Raw genomic sequence first — 13439 nt, forward strand, 5'->3', positions numbered from 1 at the left:
ATAACTGAAAACATGTTTTATATTCTAGTTTCTTCAAAATAGCCACCCTTTGCTCTGATTACTGCTTTGCACACTCTTGGCATTCTCTCCATGAGCTTCAAGAGGTAGTCACCTGAAATGGTTTCCACTTCACAGGTGTGCCTTATCAGGGTTAATTAGTGGAATTTCTTGCTTTATCAATGGGGTTGGGACCACCAGTTGTGCTGTGCAGAAGTCAGGTTAATACACAGCCGACAGCCCTATTGGACAACTGTTAAAATTCATATTATGGCAAGAACCAATCAGCTAACTAAAGAAAAACGAGTGGCCATCATTACTTTAAGAAATGAAGGTCAGTCAGTCCGGAAAATTGCAAAAACTTTAAATGTGTCCCCAAGTGGAGTCGCAAAAACCATCAAGCGCTACAACGAAACTGGCACACATGAGGACCGACCAGGAAAGGAAGACCAAGAGTCACCTCTGCTTCTGAGGATAAGTTCATCCGAGTCACCAGCCTCAGAAATGGCAAGTTAACAGCAGCTCAGATCAGAGACCAGATGAATGCCACACAGAGTTCTAGCAGCAGACCCATCTCTAGAACAACTGTTAAGAGGAGACTGCGCGAATCAGGCCTTCATGGTCAAATAGCTGCTAGGAAACCACTGTTAAGGAGAGGCAACAAGCAGAAGAGATTTGTTTGGGCCAAGAAACACAAGGAATGGACATTAGACCAGTGGAAATCTGTGCTTTGGTCTGATGAGTCCAAATTTGAGATCTTTGGTTCCAACCGCCGTGTCTTTGTGAGACGTAGAAAAGGTGAACGGATGGATTCCACATGCCTGGTTCCCACTGTGAAGCATGGAGGAGGAGGTGTGATGTTGTTGGGGTGTTTTGCTGGTGACACTGTTGGGGATTTATTCAAAATTGAAGGCACACTGAACCAGCATGGCTACCACAGCATCCTGCAGCGACATGCCATCCCATCCGGTTTGCGTTTAGTTGGACGATCATTTATTTTTCAACAGGACAATGACCCCAAACACACCTCCAGGCTGTGTAAGGACTATTTGACCAAGAAGGAGAGTGATGGAGTGCTGCGGCAGATGACCTGGCCTCCACAGTCACCCAATCGAGATGGTTTGGGGTGAGCTGGACCGCAGAGTGAAGGCAAAGGGGCCAACAAGTGCTAAACACCTCTGGGAACTCCTTCAAGACTGTTGGAAAACCATTTCAGGTGACTACCTCTTGAAGCTCATGGAGAGAATGCCAAGAGTGTGCAAAGCAGTAATCAGAGCAAAGGGTGGCTATTTTGAAGGAACTAGAATATAAAACATGTTTTCAGTTATTTCACCTTTTTTTGTTAAGTACATAACTCCACATGTGTTCATTCATAGTTTTGATGCCTTCAGTGAGAATCTACAATGTAAATAGTCATGAAAATAAAGAAAACGCATTGAATGAGAAGGTGTGTCCAAACTTTTGGCCTGTACTGTATATTTTTTTTTAAAGATATTTTTTGGGCATTTTTAAGCCTTTAATTGATAGGACAGACAAGTGTGAAAGGGGGAGAGAGAGAGGGAGTGACATGCAGCAAAGGGCCACAGGCTGGATTCGAACCTGGGCCGCTGTGGCAACAGCCTTGTACATGGGGCGCCTGCTCTACCACCAAGCCACTGACGCCCCAGATTTATATTTATATTTAGCATTTAGATTTAATGTTTAGATTTAACATTTAGATTTAGATTTAATATTTGGATTTAGATTTAATATTTAGATTTAACATTTAACATTTAGGTGCCACATTTAATATTTAGATTTAACTATTTAATATATTTCTAAGTTAACAAATATTGCTGTAAATGTGGTAAAAGGTGACGTTAAAAAATTCACAATACTTTTTTAAACATTGTTTGAAGCTAAATGTGGCAAAATGTTGATGTTATTTTCAGCGTGAGACACTTTACAAACGGCACCCCATAGTCATAAGCTGTGTCTGTCTGCTGTTTAGTGCCAGGAAAGGTAGCCTAGAATTGTTTTTTAGAGCTTGTTCGCTGAAAAGATCTGTCTGTCACAACCGAAAACAGCATTATAAGAGCTGCGAGACTGAACAATGAGCTGAAAGAAGCTATAAAGCTCCCAGAGCTGAGGGGAACTGTAGGGTTTGGCAATAATGGTTCGTGTGTATCACCACCAGCTGGGGATGGGAAGTGAAAAGGTTTTGTTGATACCAGTGCTATTAGTGATTCTGCTTATTGGTCTGATTCTTTATCAATACCCTTACTGTTTCCTGATCAGTTTTCTGTGCAGTTATAAGAAGGCCTACACAGGTTTTAAGCTTAAATGCTACTGTTTTATTATCATCAAGACTGAACATATGCAGTGTAGAAACAGGGTAGAAAAAGACATTATCATTTTACAGACAGAAGCAGTAGCCAAGCTTCGGACTGTTCCTTCCTTTCCGCCAAGACTTCCTCTTGTTTCCAGCAGCATAGATGCAAAGAAAAAACATCACCGGCATCCATAAAAGGAATTGATAAGCTTGGAGAAATACAGTTCCCATGTATCAGACATTTTGATACTGGTTCTCAACTGGATTCCCATCCTTACTTTCAGCAACCCCTAACACATTACACATAACTGTATACTTCCATTGCACTATAAAAATAATGATTATATCTAATAAAAACAAGATTATTTATAGAAACACTTCCTACTGTTTTGCGAATAAGTATGCCCTTAAGCCCTTGTTCCCAATCGTCTGCGTTTACCCTGAAATCTGAGGCTCAGAGGTGCTCAGGAATGTGGGAAACAGAGCAAGCAGCCCTGGGAATCAGCTTGCTGCTCCCTAAATTAGCACCACCCTCCGTCCCTCCAGGCCCTGCCTTCTCACTGCACTTATCCCCGCGGCCCCCACTTGCCTTTCCAAATGGCTGGTTACTGCAGGAGGACATGTAGGAGCAGAAGCCAAAACCATTGTTACAATTAACTTTAGATTCTTACATAATCTGATAACAAATCGATCCTTTGTACTTCAAGTTGTTAGCCAGACAAAATCACAGATGCCAGAGCGGAAAAAAAAAGCACGAGCTCGCAGATTCGTCTGGTTCCCAGGCTAGTACGTTGTGGCATATCCAAGTCAAGTGTGAACATGTCTTGAGCCTTTTTTGCTGCAGTCTCTCCTCAGCTGTCTTGTCTGCTTAAAATCTCAGTTTGTGACAGCCCAAAGGGAAACGCAATATTAAAAATAATCTTCCTCTTGTATTAAATAATCTGTCTTTTCTTCCAGGAGTGAAACTGAGCAGCCTGTTGGGGAAAAAAGGCAGCCTGGACAAGCTGCAGAGTTACTGGGATGTGGGCTTCTTCCTGGGCGCCAGCATCCTGGCCTGCGACAACACCAGGGTCATCCAGGCCTCCGAGAAACTCTTCAAACTTAAAGCCCCCATCTGGTGAGGACGCGGATAAGCCGCTCTCAGATTTGCACGCTGAAAAACACATTTTAGACCGCATCCACCACCAACTGCGCCTGTGTCATTGTGATCTGAATTGGAGCTCTGCTTTGCCTTGAAATCACAGTGGCCATCTGGGGCCATTGAGCAAGCATTTGGTGTACTTCGCTTTGGAGAACAGAAAATATCATGGGGAGCTGGTTTTGCTCATTTGAACAGTAGGCTACCTCTATCTTTACATGGGTTTTTATGCATATATATGAGCCTGGTGTCATGACGTTTTGTGAAGATTTTAAAAGTGTTAGAATGTAAATATTTCACTCTGTGGGAAAAAAAACTTTTCCTCAACAGGAAACAGGTGGTTTGACAAGATTACTACCATGAAAACATTTTTATCTCTTTGTGTCAGTGACATTTCTTATTTAGCCATGGCCAAAACCATCCTTAACTATAAACAAACAAAAACTTTACCTGACATGCCAGTGTGGAGGTATTGGTGCATACTAATGCAATAGATATCCAATATATTAACCTTTAAAGAATAACATTTTTACATGACGAGCATATGACTATAACTAATCCATGCTATTCACATGGAATCCCTTCATAGTTAAGGATCAAAGTATTATCCTCCTGAGACCCAAACTTTTGTTTGGTATGCATTTTTAATTTTACCTAGCTATTAGGGATCAGTAGACCCCAGTAAGTATGAAAAACTCAACATTGTCAATGATAATAAAGTCCCAATGTCCTCAAACGAGTACTTTCTAATTAACAGTGTTATTTGCTTGTTACTGTTACTAAAATTGGTCAAATTTGTTGCCGTACCGAACTCCAATCATTATTAATCATAAATGAACAAGTTTCAACCAGGTCAAATAAACCCAAAATGTGATGTCCTCATATGAGGACACAGGGTCTCAGGAGGTTAAAGGGACAGTTCACGCCCAAATCAAAAATATGTTCTTCCAAGATAATGTCAAGGTTATCCACAGATCTTGTTGTGAGCAGTTTGTTGTAGGGACTATTTTCTCTTTACCAGACTGCACCCGCCAACTGTATCACAGCGCAGAAGGAAGAGTGCATCCACTCATGGACGAGAGGTTTGTGCTGGTGACAATGTGAGATGTAAACTTTCCTCAGCTAGCTCAGTGATGCTAGGTGAGCTAGCAATAGTTGCACGCTTCCTTTTGCATAGTGATACAGTTGGCTGGTGTAGTTTGGTAGAAAGAAAACAGTTCCTACATGAAACTGCTCACAACAAAGTCTGTGGATTATCTTGAGTAACCGAGTCGTGATTTCTGAAAAGAGACATTGAGACACTTTTTGGCACTTTGAGCACCACAAGTCGAGTGCCATCCAGTTCCATTATATTGTAAAGAAAGGAGAGATAACTACTGCCAATATCTCCAACACTCTGCAACTCACACTAAAACAATCTAGACTGATAAATAGCAGTACAGGTAAGAGGACAAATATGTACTTTTGATTTTGGGGTGAGCTGTCCCTTTAACTATCTGCAATAATACATAATTCAGACTTAATATCGACTCCTCAAGATTGTTTAAGACTGTATCAGATGTACAACATGTGGAGGAGTACAGTAAACCGTCTGCAGCTCCTTGTCTCCGCAGTGCTAGCGACCCTGCTGTTCTTTATTTGTGTTTGTGCTGTGAAAACTCTTTAAGTTTCCATTAATGTCACAAAGAAAAATGAGCTCCAGCATGGAAACGCAATCATATGGTATTGTTTGTTTCTGTGATCCTGCTTGATCTATGCTCATGGGTTTAAAACAATATAATTCACATGCAAATTATCTGCCAGAGAGTTATTATGTTTGCAGATGTTTTTCTGATGGGATGACATTTGGTTACATTTGATGACAGAAAGATTTGCACTCTGACCTTTTTCAGGGCACTGTGGATAAATGTTTTTTTCTATTTTTCTCTCTGCTTGGTTCTCAGGTACCTGCGCTCTCTGGTGGAGACCATCTTGATCTACCAGCAGTTCAAGAAACCTGGCACGGAGCAGCCGGCCCCCAAGCAGGAGCTAGTGGACTTCTGGATGGACTTTCTGGTGGAGGCCACCAAGAAAGATGTCTCCTCCGTCCGGTTTCCTGTAAGTAACTCCAGCCAAGGAACCCCGAATGATTCAGCTCAGGCGCTAATGAGAGGCTGAAACAAATGCAAAAGATAATGCATGCTCAGCAACTTTCATTGGTTAAATAAAGGAAGTAATACAGTGCCTTTATCCCTTTTCCAGGTGTTGATATTAGAGCCCACAAAAGTGTACCAGCCTTCATATTTGTCCATAAACAAAGACGTGGATGACAACACGGTGTCTATCTGGCATGTTGCTCCCGATGACAAGGTGGGTGTCCATCATTTATATATGTCTAACAAATCTCACTTCCCAGTTCTGCTTTTTCTACTGTTTGCTCAATTCCTCCAGGATGGTATGGTGTTGCAGTGGTTAGCTCTGTCACCTCACAGCAAGAGGGTAGAACACACTGGCTGGCTTGTGTCCTTCTGTGTGGAGTTTGTGTGTTCTCCCCGTGTTACTGTTGGTTTCCTCTGGGTTTTTCAGTTCCCCCTAACAGGTTAGGTTAGGCATGCAAAGGTCAGGTGACATGGTGACTTTAAATTGTCTGTAGGCGTGAATATGAGTGTGAATAGGCCCTGTTATAGTGTGGCGACCTGTCCAGGGTGTACCCAGCCAGTCTCCCGCCCCTTAAAAAGATAAACAGTCACAGAAAATTCATGAATGGATGTTCAATTCCTCCTAATTTTGTTCTTTTATTCCACCACAGTTGACAAATTTCTCTAATCTGTTCCTGAATCTGAGATGAAACATTAAAAAACATGGCACAGATTCACAAATAACATCCATTCTCACCTTTTGTTATCTAAAATGCCTCCATTAGCTGTCTAGATGTGTATACTGGCATGATTGAATACACAATCAGCACCAATATTACCTCGTCAGCCTTAGAGGAACATGGTACACCAAGTTTTTGTGGAGAAAGTTATATTTTGAATGGAAAAGCCACCAATCCATTATGGCTTTGTGCTCAAAACCAAGTATGGGAAGTTTGGATTTCTCCATGCTGGCATGTTAGCATACATTATTATGAGACACAGCTAAATGTTATCTGATTTTTTGGGGGGCAAATATACATGATAAATAATACAAATTCTTGTTTCTGATTGGCTGGCATATACTAGTGGGCTTCAAACATGCTCTGAATCATGCTGCAAGTTACCATAGCAGCAATGCTGATGCTGTACATGATGCTTAAACTGATGAACAGATGGATGATGATTGTGAGTTTTCCTGTTTTGTTATCTTTGGGGAGATGCTACGCAGCGATAATGGACTCTAGTTTCCTGTCATAAAGTTCTTTGTGTCTGCCATATTGATTATTTTCTCATATTGTTGTTTGTAACTGCTCACTGCGGCAGCACATAAATAAAAGTGACTGCTCAACTAGAAAGTGGTCCTAGTAAAACTGCTACATTGGCTAAACTGATTTCATGTTTTTACTTAATTCATGTGCCATTGCTAATGTGATAAAAACCATTGATGTCTTTTTGTTACTGTAGCTCAATCAGCATATTGTTAGTAATGCTACTCATCTAATGCTACAGTCTGTAATGATCAGTCAGTGTTGATTGATTTATCCTCCCCTAGATGCTGTAAAGATGTTATTTGTTCTGATTTGTCTCGCAGCACAAGGGGATCCACGAGTGGAACTTCAGCGCCACATCAGTACGAGGTGTCAGGTCAGTGTCTGCCGTCTTTAATGATGCGTTCATATTACAGCTGAGTGATGTGACAGTGACCTCACACCTGTCTCCAGAGGGTGATTGGTTTAAATTTGTCATCAGATGGTTGGAGGGAAATTGTTAAGCCTGACCACGTCTCTAGACATTACTAGTTGAATATATCTAATAATTTTTGCCACTGAGAGGGATGTCACAACTGTTTTAAACCAACCCCGCCATTACGATTGTGCTGTTTTCATTTCTTACGATGCTTAGTTGTCCAGTAAGACAAAAATCTTTTTGTTTTCTTTTATTTCTCATCAAGTTTAAAATCTCTATCTCAAGAGGGACGTAGCTGTCTTTTATAACAAATGTTTACCATCGTGGTTTAGTGTGTTAGCATGCTCACATTTGCATGCATTTGATCACCAAAATTATTGCAATAAATCCTCTGAGAACCACAAATGTCCGAACAAAATTTTATGGCACCCCTATATTGAGATATTTTAGTCTGGACCAAAGTAGTCAACCAACAGGGCGACATTAGCATCACCATCCAACCACTAGCATGGCTAAACACATTGCAACTGCCACTTGTAATTGTTCTCTTTAATGTGGACCTAATGTCTGTAATGTTTGTCACCTCCATGTATTTTTGTTATGCTGTATACATGCTATATATATCTGCACAGGTCTGTCTTTAAAGTCGTAATCAAAATGATCTCATTCACTAAAAGTACGTGAGCACAAATCTATGCTGAAACCGTGCATATAAACGTTTTACACACAGATTCAGAATTCACCAATATTTTTTTACCTAAATTTGTCGGTACTCTGCCAACAAATATAGAACTGCCATAGACCATGGATACACAAAAATGATGAAGGCCTTGCTATCTTACAAATTGTGAACACACAGCTTTTAACTAAATGCATACTGTAGAATATTATAACCACTTCAATTATAAAAGGCTTTCATAGACAGCATTTAAAATTGGTAATTTACTAATCTTAGCCTATTAAATAACACCCTGTCATCCTCGTCAATTATTTTCATAATTGAAATATTCAAATACAGTGTAATTTACAACATGACAAAGGCATAAACATGATAAGCAAGAAGGAAACAAATGTAGTTCTAAACATATCATCAGTCAAACAGTTGGGTGGTAATTTATTTATTACTCACTTACAAACTGATGCTCTGAAAACGTATTAACCAGTATTCCAAGCACCGCGGCGGTACGCACAACATGATTGACATCACACATTTGCAGTGGTGATGACGGCGTCTGTAAATAAGCCTATATCAATCACAGTGTGAAACAACTACGCTATATAAGTAGCAGCAGAAACCTGAGCCAACCTGACAACAGCATTCTGGATTGATGCTGACTGTTAATATGTAAAGGACTCACATTAGGGCCAAACATGTTACATGCACAGAGGCATAAAAGCGTTTTATTAAATGCATACAACGTGCGGATTTGATACGTGACTATCACTTCACCTCTCTCAGCTCCAAACTGTGCCAGAGTATTCCATTAATACCACAGACAGTCTACCATGGACAGTTTTCATGATGTCTCTCTCTGCGTCTCCTTCTCCGTGGTCCTCAAAGGAATTCAGTGTCAGATCAGCGGAGGGGCTGTGCTCGCATGTTGCTAGGGAACAACTCATTCTCTGTGCCCACTCAGCCTGCAGACAGTCAGCAGGACACAATAGCAGTTCTGCGAGCAACAATACGACCACACACATACAGTCCCTCCGTTGTCTGGCTCGGCAGCTCTGGCCTTGGCACAGCGGCTCAGAATTGCACAAGTGCTCATCTTGGCGGATAAAACTTTCCATTCAGTTGTTGAATTTGTCTTTTGTGAAGAAATTTAGCATCATTTAATTTGACAATTTGCAAAACAACTTTGGTGTTTGGTCCACATTTCATTTGTGTAGAAACAAACTGTCATGATACTGCATATTTACTCACTTTAAGTAGGACGTGGTAAGATTTATTGTTACTACGTCCTGTAATTTGTCACATCTTCTGGGGTTTATATTTTGATGGAGTGGCTCACCACACTCATTGACAAACACTCTTTTATTTAATACCAGACATTTAATGGTTGATGTCATAAGTCCAATTAAAGACCTCTTTCATTCTGTAAGTGAGATCTGCTCTCTCACTAACTGAACTGTTTCTCCTCAGCATCTCCAAGTTTGACGAGCGCAGTGCCTTCCTGTACGTGCTGCACAATGCAGAGGACTTCCAGATCTACTTCTGCACAGAGATGCACTGTAAAAGGTCTGTTCTCGCTCTCTCTGTGTTGGTTTGACATCATTAAGCTCTTAAAGGTTGTTTCAGACAATAAGCAGACTATTGATTGTGTGTACAGCTTCATATAATGTGATAAGAATTATTCAATGACCTTTTTCTGTTAGTTTTAAATTTACATTATTGAGTTTTATGAGCCAATAATTGAAAACTGGCTTAAAATCAGAATACAGCTGTCCCCCATTCATTAACTAAATCTAAAAAGAGGGGTTTAAATGTTCACACGAGGTCCTTTGTGGTTTTGTTAATGGACAAATGAATCAAAACTAAGAGTCTACAGCCATGCTAGCAGCTAACATTATCACAATTAAAATGCTGGCATGCAAGTCATATTTCACTGTACAACTCTCTGGTAGTTGATGTCCTTAAGTGTTTTAACTGATAGCTTTATTGATTGATGGTTTGATTGATGGATGGTTGATGGTTAAGCTGCATAAATCGGTTATAAGTCATTTATAAGAACAGCTTTTTGGTTGCCAGGTTGGGGAAAATAATTATACATTTGTCAGCAAATTATTAAGTATTTATTAATTACTTTACAACAGTTATAACTGCATTATTACCAAATAGAAGTAATAACTGAGCTAAAAAAGATTAGTTAATGATTAACCTCTTAAGGCTCAAACACACCAAGCCAACATTAAAGAACTAGCTGTGATGAAGGCTGACTGTTGCATCGTCTAATGTCGACTGTGTCTAGGGCAAAAGGTTGCACTTGAACACATCGCAAAGACAACAGCCAACAGCCAATCAGCATGTACGTTCTCCGGCTGCGTAAGAGTAGATAACTCTCCGTGCCAGCAGACGGCGGTAGTCTGTAGTCGTCGTTCAAAAAGGGAAGCTTGAAGACCGACAGGATGGATTCAAGACGCTAACAAATTTGTTCTGATCTCGTGCTCCCTTGACTTTAGTGGTTTGTTTGCTTTTCTCACCTCCGTTTCTCCTCTCGTGCACTGAACTCAACTGCCAATCGGAGTGATTTAATTCAACAACAAGCTCCGATGCAGATTCAACATGCTGAATCAGCTGAAAAACAGATCACAAGGGATGACAATGCAAAAATTAGGGCCACAGGCACTCATTGACAGCATGACGTTGACCGACAGCCGACCATGCACTTGGTGTGTCATGGCCCTTATGTCCCACCTATTGGAGGGTCTGTAACTATCAGCTCATGCTGGTTAATTGTTTAAACCCACAGAACCTTACCATAAATACTGGTGGAGAGTTTGAGCAATTTGATAAAGAAAACTGTATATATATAACACTATCAGTGTGGAAAAAAAATAAAATGATTTTCCAGCTTTTAAGGTAATTAGGGGGTGATTTAAGGACAAAATTACATGGTAAGGGTTGAAGGTACATTTTTTAAACCCTGTATAAAGAGTGCCTTATTAAAAAGTGGTACTGATATTGTAGTGCATTTGATTATTTTCATTTGGCAGAGGCTTTAAAGGCCTTCAGGGTTTGAATCTTACAAGCAAATGAATCACTGAATTCTTCATGTTGGTATTTAAATACCACTGAAATTACAGCACTCAAATATTTTAGTTTGAATTTATGTGATCCATTTTCAGGCTATACATTTTTTAGGGTTCACTGATTCAGATGTGTCAATATCCAAGTGCTCAGCATTCAAAAAGTATGTTGACATTGCTCTAATTAAATAAGCTTAATTCGGATCTAAAAAGTAAAGTTGTCACACATACACACACATTGGTGGAGAAATTTGGAGTTCAGTGTATTGTTCAAGAACACCTTAATGTAGAGAGGAGCAACAGGGATCCAATCCCCAACTCTAACAGCCACTATTACTCACAAGAAACAGTTGTATTCCTTAACACTCAGCTGTCATTGAACCAACATCTGGTGTATCTGATGTATTTTTGATCATAAAGATTTACATTCAGTCTACAAAGATGATGAAGTCTCACAAACTCTCTGCAGTGAGTTCATCTCGTCTCCACTGGTACCCATCTCCATAGTAGTTAAGGCACTCATGTCAGCTCTGAACTCAGGTGGGAAGTTTCGCACCTCTCCATGGCCACGAGCACACCTTGTCTTATTTTGACACCATCAAGTTCCTCACTAGCTGCTCGGTGAAGCACTGCGTGTTCAGACTTGTGACTCTCACATCAGAGGCTTCCGAGCACTTTCAGTGCCATTATGTGGAGTGTGAGAGCCAGTGAGTCATGCCTGCTGTTGTTATGATGCTGCTCTCCTTTAGTACAGAGAGAAAGTAGTGACAGTGCGAAGGGAGTGGTAAGAAGGTGGAGGGAAGAAATAGGTGGTATTAAGAGAAGGAGACTCCGCCTGATTTGGTTTGTGCATGTGCACGGGTTGCATGAGGGCATATACAAGCACACGTGTACCACAGAACACCAGGCCAGCCGTGTGTGACAGCATGATGAGGCAATGTGCTAATTCGCAGCTTGTGTGCAGTGAGAGTGGCAGAGGTCATTAAATATATCTATCTGTGTGGGAGGTGTGCATGTAAACATAATGTAACCCCTTCTGGATGAGACCACCAGCTACAGTAAACACTGCCTTAATCACAATATGTACTTAATAGAGCTCAAACAGCATGTGCGAATTCTGTGCATTAAACTGGGTCATATATCGCTTCCAACAGGAGTGTGAATATCTTCCTGTTTGTCGCATATTTCTCTTTCATAAAAAAGGGCAGGTTAAGAAATGCTTGCAACAAAAACTAGTTGAAAATATGTTGTTTACTTACAAAATAAAGTTACTAGAATAAAGTGAACATATGCAGGAAATGTCTGTAGTTTTAGTCTTTGTCAATATGGTCAAATTTGTCAACACAGCAAATATCAGGAGGCGTTAGCGCACGTTTACTGAGACTGGGACGAGACGAGACAAGATGAGATACGATAAGACACGATAAGATAATATAAGACAACATAATACAAGATAACACAACTTAACATAACGTGACATAGTCTTTTATTAGTTCCATGGCGGGAAAATTTGATTCAACTAAACTAAAACTAAACATTTTTTAACAATAAAAATTCAACTGAAACTGAAACTATAATAACCCTGGTTGTAAGGGCTCTGCGAACAGGTGTATTAATGACATAATAATAGTGCAATAAACTTTATTAATACATCACCTTTTAAAAGAGGGTTAAGGTTAGAAAAAAAAATTAAAAAAAGTTTGTTTTACCATTTTTTAAATCTATTTTTCCGACTGTGCCAGGCAGCTATTAATTTCCATTTGTACAAAATTAATTAATAAGCAGCAACCTGCTCAAGTTATGCAATCCTTGTAAATGATACAGTATTGTCATAACGCATAACTCCCGAAAAATTTGAAAAGTCTCTGCTTTCCACAACACCACTTTAGGCTCCAGTGTATTCAGTATTGGGGGGGGACTCATATAAAGTGCAGGTTTTGGTCTTTGTCAAAAGAAAATTGTGCACCATACACTTAATTTCCTCTGTTCTGGTGATCATTTTTATGCACCAATGTGTGCAGTCTCTGCATCAATTTAGGATGCAAGGGTCTTAGATTATGTTTTATTTAGGGGGCGGGGGCAAATGCACATGTTCTGAATATTGAGGGGGACATGTTGCCTTCATCTCCCTCAAATCTAAGTCTGGAAGTCTATTTCTGTGTTGTGTTTGATCTGTATTTTTGACTGACCGAGCTTTTCTTTTGGCAGATTCTGCGATCTGGTCAACAGCATAGCAGAGGAGGCCTGGAAAGGTCCAGAGGAGGGAGATTGCGACACCGACGCCTTAGAGGTGAGAGGACTGAAGACTCGCCCATAATGGCTCAGATAGTTTTTGTTTAGTTTTGTTTATTACCAATTTATTTATTTGGTGTAAAATCCAAAGTATCCATAATAAGTAGCTCGGATAGTTTTTTAGCATTATAAACTTTGGTTATATTTAAAC

General features: G+C 40.1%; 1 protein-coding gene across 1 annotated transcript in view; it reads left to right on the plus strand.

Moving 5' to 3' along the window:
• map3k5 (mitogen-activated protein kinase kinase kinase 5) overlaps positions 1–13439 on the plus strand; it is a 105510-nt gene that overhangs the window by 63085 nt on the left and 28986 nt on the right. Inside the window, exons 9-14 of the mRNA XM_049589956.1 lie at positions 3266–3425; positions 5390–5543; positions 5688–5795; positions 7155–7207; positions 9393–9488; positions 13205–13286. Coding sequence (XP_049445913.1) covers positions 3266–3425; positions 5390–5543; positions 5688–5795; positions 7155–7207; positions 9393–9488; positions 13205–13286 — 653 coding nt within the window. The remainder of the gene's footprint in view (positions 1–3265; positions 3426–5389; positions 5544–5687; positions 5796–7154; positions 7208–9392; positions 9489–13204; positions 13287–13439) is intronic.

Source organism: Epinephelus fuscoguttatus, linkage group LG11, assembly GCF_011397635.1.
Source record: "Epinephelus fuscoguttatus linkage group LG11, E.fuscoguttatus.final_Chr_v1".
Taxonomy (NCBI): Eukaryota; Metazoa; Chordata; class Actinopteri; order Perciformes; family Serranidae; genus Epinephelus; species Epinephelus fuscoguttatus.